The sequence below is a fragment of the Phragmites australis genome, chromosome 8, assembly GCF_958298935.1.
Source record: "Phragmites australis chromosome 8, lpPhrAust1.1, whole genome shotgun sequence".
Lineage (NCBI taxonomy): Eukaryota > Viridiplantae > Streptophyta > Magnoliopsida > Poales > Poaceae > Phragmites > Phragmites australis.
In genome coordinates, this window is record NC_084928.1 from 6,992,489 (window position 1) to 7,000,549 (window position 8,061).

Consider the following 8,061-nt stretch of genomic DNA (forward strand, 5'->3'; position numbering starts at 1 on the left):
TATGTTGACTCTTTTGGACTCGAGCAGCTCCCATACATTTTTGAGTTCCAATATTGCTGCTCAGTTTCATAATCTCACTACCCTATCTCAGCCCCTCAATGTCTAAGTTGCTAATGGTCAGGTTTTGTCTTGCCAACAGGAACTCAAATTAGTCAGTTGGTCCATCCAAGGTATTGTGTTCCACACTCCTATCAAAATTCTTCCACTGCATTCCTATGACGCCATTATTGGCATGGATTGGCTTCAGATCTTCTGTCCCTTGAAGATTCACTGGGGATACAAGTGGCTCTCTATTCCATATTAGGGTACTTGGGTTACTCTTCAGGGTCTATTACCGGATACACTTGAATGCACTTCTCTGCAAATGGTTCCAGTTCAGACTTATGAAGATCAACACTAGCAAGCACCTATTCCTAAATTGTGCATGCCATCTTGGATCAATACAAGGATATCTTTGCATAACCTCAGGGACTACCTCCTCCTAGATCTTGTGACCATGTAATTATGTTGTTATCGGGTGCCAAACCAGTGCATATTAGGCTCTATCGTTACCCACCAGTGCTGAAATCCAAGGTAGAATAGCAAGTTCAGGAGATGTTACAGCAAGGTCTAATACAACATAGCACGAGTGAGTTCTCCTCTTCAGTGCTTCTTGTGAAGAAAAAAAGACAACAAATGGCTTTTTTGTGCCGATTACCAACAACTCAATTCCTTGTTGTCAAAACTAATTATCCAGTCACAGTAATCGACTAATTACTCGATGAATTGTCTAGCCCTTCTTGGTTTTCCAAATTGGGTTTGCGTGCCGAATATCACCAAATCAAACTGTGTGAGGGAGAGGAATTCAAGTCGGTTTTCCAGACTCACCCGGGCCATTACTAATTTTGTGTTGTGGCCTTCGGGTTGTCAAGCGCCCCGGCTACCTTACAAAGCGCTATGAACGCAACATTGTTAGAGCTTCTTCGTAAGTGTGTTCTTGTGTTTTTTTGATGATAAACTCATTTATAGCAAAAATCATTCGAGGATCACTTAGTTCACCTAGATAAGGTATTGCATCTCTTGTGAACTGACCAATGGAATGTCAAGCTCTCCAAGTATGCCTTCATGCAGCAGAAAATCACGTATCTGGCGAATCCAAGATTATAGCGATTCACGATTGGCCTACACCTGCATCAGTGAAGGAGCTACGCAGCTTCTTAGGCCTCACCAGTTATTATCGCAAGTTCATCTGCCAATTTGAGTCTATCAGCAAACCATTAACAAACCTGTTGCGCAAGAACACACTGTTCATCTAGGCATCCCAAACGGAGACAACATTCCACAATCTCAAGCAAGCATTGATTCAAGCCCCAGTGCTTGCCCTTCCAGATTTCTCCAAGCAATTTCACATTGAGATGGATGCCAGTGAATTGGGCGTCCGTGCAGTACTCATGCAGGACGGCCATTCGCTCACCTTCGTCAGCAAATCCATGGGACCGTGCACTAGAGGGCTCTCAACATATGAGAAGGAGTATCTGGTTATTCTTGTTGCAATTGATCAATGGCGTCCTTATCTGCAATTGAGTGAATTCGTCATCCACACCGATCAATGCAATTTTGCACACTTGAATTAGTAGCGACTTCATACGCTCTGACAACAGAAGGTGTTCACAAAGCTATTAGGCCTTCACTATCGCATCGTCTATAAGAAGGGCATCACAAATCGAGCAGCGAACACGTTATCTCACCGGTTGTCTCCTATTATGGAATTGCTCTCTATCTCTTCTTGTCAGCCGAGCTGGCTGCTGATGTCATGGCTAGTTACAATCAGGACCCATTTGTGTAACGTTTGCTGGCAGAATTGGCTGCTTCTTCCTCTGAATCGTGTGGATATGCACTGAATCAAGGCATTATACGCTACAAACAGCGCATTTGGATTGGCCATGATGAAGAATTGCAGTGCCGCATTGTTCATGCTCTACACAGTAGCGCGATAGGTAGACATTCAGGCTTTCCCGTCACTTATCAGCTGGTCAAGAAATTATTCTCTTGGTGCGTGATGAAATCGCAAATCCATGACTTGGTGACCTCATGCACTATCTGTCAACAAGAAAAGCCCGATAGCGCCAAGTACCTAGGTTTGTTACAACCCCGGGCCGTTCCAACTCAGTCCTGGCAAATTATATCTCCTGATTTCGTGGAGGGACTGCCGTGATCTGGACACTTCAATGTGTTACTAGTGGTCGTGGACAAATTCTCTAAGTACAGCTACTTCATTCCGTTGGCCCATCCCTTTACAGTGACGCACATCGCTAAGGTATTCATGAATTCCATTTACAAATTGCATAGCTTGCCTCTCTCGATTATCTCTGACAGGGATCAAAACTTCACGAGCCCGTTCTAGCAAGAGATGTTCAAGCTGACTGGCACCAAAATGCGGATGAGCTTTGTCTACCATACGCAAACAGATGGTCAGATCGAGAAACTCAACCAATGCGTGGGGACTATCTCCACTACTTCTTCAGTGCCTACCCATCGAAGTGGAGCTAGTGGATTGGTCGAGTTCTAGTACAACACGAGCTTGGAATTACCCCTTGCGAGCTCAATCCATCCAATATTCCATGTCTCCCAATTAAAAGTAGCTATCGGGATCAAGGCTCAGGTAGTCCTTGATTTACTAGCAACTAATATTTGTTTTTGTGTGCCCAAGCTTGTTTTGCAACGTTGCATGGCCACACGGGGATCATCGTCTATTGCCTAGGTGCTAGTGAAATGGTCTTCGTTGAGGTGGAGTTGGCCACCTGGGAGGACGCTAAAGCACTACGACAACGCTTTCCCATGGCTCGTGCTTGGCGGCAAGCAGGCGCTCAAGGGGGAGGGCATGATTGCGTTGTTGACTAGGATGGTGTCGGCAAAAGGAAGAAGAAGCTACCAGCGGATAAGCCTCGAAGGTTCAATAGACAGCTCAAGCCTAATCCCAACGTTTCTAGTCCCAGTTGAGCTTTCGTTGATGCGTTGAGGCCCAAGTCAACTTGTGTATTATATGAGAGGGCATGGCAGAGAGGAGAGGGAAAAGTTGTAAAGCAATGTTATTCTGTTCCCATCTGAACTGCTAAACCCTAAACCCTGGATGTTCTTCATCTTCATCGGTTCTTCCTCCTCCGAACTACTACCAATTCTCCTCTATGCTACTCGGATCGTACCCTAACATTAACGTCTTCGTAGCTCAAAGGCTACTCGGATAGTTGGATCTCCAATCAATCCACTGCGATTCTGGGAAGCAAAGACAACCCGAGAGCACAGACCAGTACATTTGCCATGGGGCGTACGTACAGTCAACACGAGCAGCGCGCCCACACCGTCTGCGCCACCCCTGTCAGTAGAATAATGCCTCAGCTGCACAAGGCAGGAGGGCCTCTGCTCTGCAACTCTGCTTTCCCCGGCGCAGACGCCACCGAGCCGCGCCCCGACAAGCGCAAGCGCGCCGTGACTTCATCGTCTTCACGTGCAGCTTGGCCTTCAGAATCCGTGCCCGTTTTGAACGGTTCCTCGACCTCCAGATTGCCGGTGAGATTCGCCTCTCTCAGAGAGCAGCCGCTTTCGCCTGCTGCAGTAAGCTGAGTCGAGATGCAGGCTAAGCCAGCCATGTGCCGAGTCTCTGGAAAGCTTGCTGCAGGCGTATTAGTCCGTGCGTGAGCTGTGAGATTGAGCATCAAGCAGGCGTGTTTTGTTTTGGCAGATCATCTGGGTGAAGAAGTAGTGCCGGAGTCAGATGTGTTAGGAACAATCCACAGATGTGACAAACGATCAAAGGCAGAGGAATCGGGTGAAGGAATCAAAGGCATGGGTAACAGAAAACTGCTGACAAGGCATACATCACTGACTGAAAACGCACCCAAAGGAAGAAACAGGAGCAAGCAACCTCACGTCACGTCACGTCGCCTCAGACTATTCTGGGCGATCGTTAAACGAAAATGTTACACAAACCACAACCTAACATTTGATAGAAAACTAAAAAAGAAGATCAAAACGTAGTGCTAACTAGAGTGCTGCTACAACATGATTTGGTTTGGTTCAGGGTCTCAGGCTGAGCTTGCATGCCCCCCGTGCGGCGGTTCAGCGAAGCAACGTGCATGTTCCTTGCTGTTGCAGGCTTGCAGCACCGAAATGCACCCATCACTCACTCCCCTGCAGATCGAATCGAGCCACGACGATGCGAGAATGAATCAGCGGAGTGATTGGACGCAAGAGATAAAAAAGTTGAGGTTTTTTGCGGACGCGCTTTTACCGTTGTGGTAACGTGAGGCGGCGAGGTCGGACGGCGAAGCCGCGGGGATGGAGATGGAGAGCTGCGTCTCGTCCTCCGCCCCCGTCCACGGCCTCCCGTCGCTGCTCTCCCGCGGCCACTCGTCGAGGAAGCGCCGCAGAGGCTTCTCCATGGCCGCGGCGTCACGGCTGGCGGCGGCCGGCGGCTTGTCCAGGCTCAGGTCAGCTCCGAGCACGAGGTAATGCCGCCGCCTCAGCTCCGCTTCCTCAAGCTCCTTGGATGACCCGTAGCCGTAGCCGTAACCGCCCGGGAAGAGCGATGACGGCGTGCGGTAAGCGCGAGCGTACCTGTGGTAAGACGGCGGTGGCGACGCCCCGTGGAAGCCGGCGTCGAGGTGGAGCTGGAGAGTGCTGGCAGTCTGAGCGGGGGCGCGAGCAGAGGAGGCGCCGTGATGGAGATGCTGGTGGTGGTGGCCGTAGCTAGGCGCGTCGAGTGCGCGAGGGGGCGAGATGGAGAGCGCGGACGGCCGGTAGGCGGCGGCGGCGGCGGGGGAGTTGGCGGAGGAGGTCACTTCCACAGGCTTTCTTGAACGGTTCTTGCCGCGGTGAATGTGCTTCTCGCAGTACTTGGAGTCGCCGTGGGCCTCCCTGGAGCAGCGCCACTTCTTGCCGTCCGTCCGCCGGCACCGCCCCGGCTCCGGGTCCTCCGCCTTCCGCCCGAACTGCGCCCCCGGGCCGTAGCACCCCCAGTACCCCACTGCACACGCGCGCCGAAGCACCAAACCATCAACGCTGACCAGCGAACAAAGCAAAAGCAAAAAAAACATGCAACGAGAAGAGCGAACGCACGGGACGGCGGCTGGGGCGGGAAGGCGAGGGAAGGGACGGTGTCGACGCCGGTGGCGAGGCGGAGTGGCAGGACGAGGTCGTGCGGCACGGGCGCGCCGGAGGCCATGTACTTGTAGATGAGCGCCTGGTGTTCCAGCTCCTGCCACTGCGACGCCGTGAACAGGCGTCTCCCGCCGCCGCCGCCATGCCCGTTCAGCATCATCTCCTTGTGTCGAGAGTTGAGAGCTGAGGAAGGTCACTCCCAAGTGATTCTAGCTTAGACACAGCTCGCACATGGAAACGAAGGGAGTTTAATACTAGTCTCCAGGTTTGTGCTCGTGTCAGGGGCGCGCGCTCGGGAAGACGTGCTATCATCCATCATCATGCATATGACGGTGTCAGGCAGGCAGGCAGGGCAGGGCAGGGCAGGTTGACAGCGGCAGGCGTGCCATTTGGTTGGGATTCAAGGTGAGCTAGGTTATTCGGTTCAGGATAAGTGAACACTATTTTATTTCGGTTCCAAGTCAGTAAATACTATTCCTACTAAATTTGACGTGAATCGGAAATGAGAAGAACGTAACACGCCAATGCCGCACATCCGCACATTTCATCAAAGGGGTACGCTGCTTGCAGGCATGGCGTGTTCCAGCGGGGTACGCCATGGGCGGACGTCCCGTCGATGGTGAGTTCTTTGCTAGCACTAGGTTAGAAGATGCCAAGAAGGGCTTTGGGCTGGCTGTTGTTCACTTGTTCTTGTTCTTTGCTGACTTGGCTAGAAGCTTAGCCAACAGCCCAACAGCCTTATATTTACAGCCCAACAGACAATGAAGAATGAACAGCCCATAGACATTTGGTTTATTCGGTTCATTCAGTTTTTAGCATCTGTTTTTAGTGTCATTTTTCTAGATCTATTTGACATATAATCACTATTGCTTTGGAAATAAATAAATCTAGAAGTCATATTATGAGAGATTGACTCAGATCAAGAATAACTAATAATAGACCGCTCCTAGTAGACATGACAGCCATCTTTTGTCCATATCACTGTATCGTAACGATATTGTCTTTAATAAAAAAAACTATTATGATTATGATGCAGGGAATTTTTAGGTACATTTTAGTTGTATTTCTGGAGGCTGCTGTAAAAGAAAGTAGAAAGAAAGAATATGCTGAAGGCTTATCGCTATTTAGAGGCGGTGACAATGTATATTTTTATCAAAAATGAATGGCAGCATAATTATAGACTATATTTTTTTATGTCTCATAATCTTAATCCTTTGGTTTCATAATTTTGAAACTTGTAATAATGAACTTAAGCTGTATGTATCGAACGATAAAAGAGGCGAAACTTTGTTTCCTTTATTAAAAATTCGGTTTTTACTGGTTTATAAAAAACAGAACACTGAAAAAAACCGTACTTTAGGTCTTCCGAACCGAAAACCGGCCAAACCGAGTTGACCGGTTCGGCTTGGTTTTGTCGTTCGGTTACAAAGGGCACAGTCTTACGCGGTGCAGCGGCGCAGAGGATGGGTCACTTCGGTCAGTGTTCGGGTCAGGCGCAGAGCAGAGTGCGCGCTGCAGAACCTGCGTGCGCTGCAGCTGCTGCTGCCGCATCCTGCAGCGGCAGCGGGAGCAGCAGGGGCAGCAGCTGCGCAGGCGCTCGGGCTGGCTGGCTGCCACCTGCCGCTGCGCGCGTGGGTGAGCGGAGGGAACGCTCGGCCTGCGCCAGTACCCACAGTGCGCTGCGCACCCGGGCAGGGCTGGGGCTTCGGGGACCTTTGGAAGAATTGAGGAATTTTAAAGGATTCGATTTGAATCATATACGAAAAATTCTTATAAAGTCTTTTGGAATAAAGGATTAAACCTCTAAAATTCCTATACAATGGTTTGTTCCATTGGAATTTTAAAGAATTTCTAACATGAGGTTTAACCTTATAGAAAAATTCTTTTGATTCTGTATCTCTTCTCTCATTCCTAAGTTTTTTCCTCATCGCATCCAAACGATCTATTGGAAGTTTTTTAGATTCCTGTAGAATTGTAAGTGCCAAACAACTTTAATTCTATATTTTTTATCCTATATTTTTAATATCCTATGCTCCAAAATGCTCTTACCCGTACTTAACTTTGAAAGGCGGAGAAAGAGACGTGTCCACCAACAATCTCTTACTCTGCAAGACTGCAACATGTGCACACAACAATACTTCATGCCGCTGGGAGCTGTTCCCTTTTCTTACTCTGGGCTTTTTATTGGAGCCAAATGATGCTATGTAGTCTTATGTTACACAGTCCAGCAAGAGGAGTGTTGGAGATATCTCTCGGGATACTTATGCCCTTGAGAGTTGTCTCTGGGCATGCCTCTGGGAGCTGCTCTGGGTGCGGTCCCTGCTCATAGGGGTAATATCGGATTGAAAACGGATAGGTATAACTTATCATGTATTCTATTTCATATTTTTTATACGGATAGTGATGAATAATTATTTTTATTATATATCCTATCCTATATTTAGTTCTCGGAGTTAGAGTCGGAGCGGATAATATCGTAAACTTTTGGTTAGTCGGATAGATGAAAAATTTTCACATCATTTGTATCCTCACAAAACACATTAAACGGTAGAGGCGCAAGCGAAGTGAACATGAAGAGAGTGATAGCTGAGATGTGAAAATAAGATATTTAATATCACCTACTTAAAAATCATAATAGATTTTCTCATAATATCTAACATTCAAATACTTCAGACGGATATCAATCATTCTATATCATATCTTATTTTTTTCTCGGATCTAAAGTCACACACGGATAGTGTTAAATAGTATTAAACATAGATACAAGTCATTCTATATTTATTTTGTAAGTCTTCAGATAGGTAGAAAATACATATCCTGTTTTCACTCCATATATCCTATATCCTAAAGGCCAGGGGTGGGCGAGCTCTTAGGTCCTTTCCTCACTGTAGCATTATGGCTACTGTTCCTAGATATTTAATAAAA

At 47.9% G+C, this 8,061-nt stretch overlaps 1 protein-coding gene across 1 annotated transcript; it reads right to left on the bottom strand.

Annotated features, from left to right (window-relative positions):
• Positions 1-3,828: 3,828 nt before the first annotated feature.
• LOC133925812 (growth-regulating factor 2-like) lies at positions 3,829-5,454 on the bottom strand. Its single transcript, XM_062371563.1, has 3 exons — positions 5,095-5,454; positions 4,268-5,002; positions 3,829-4,167 (listed from the first exon to the last, which is right to left on the bottom strand). Exons 1-3 carry the CDS (start codon positions 5,294-5,296, stop codon positions 4,160-4,162), a joined length of 945 nt encoding a protein of 314 aa, XP_062227547.1. The 5' UTR covers positions 5,297-5,454; the 3' UTR covers positions 3,829-4,159.
• Positions 5,455-8,061: the final 2,607 nt, after the last annotated feature.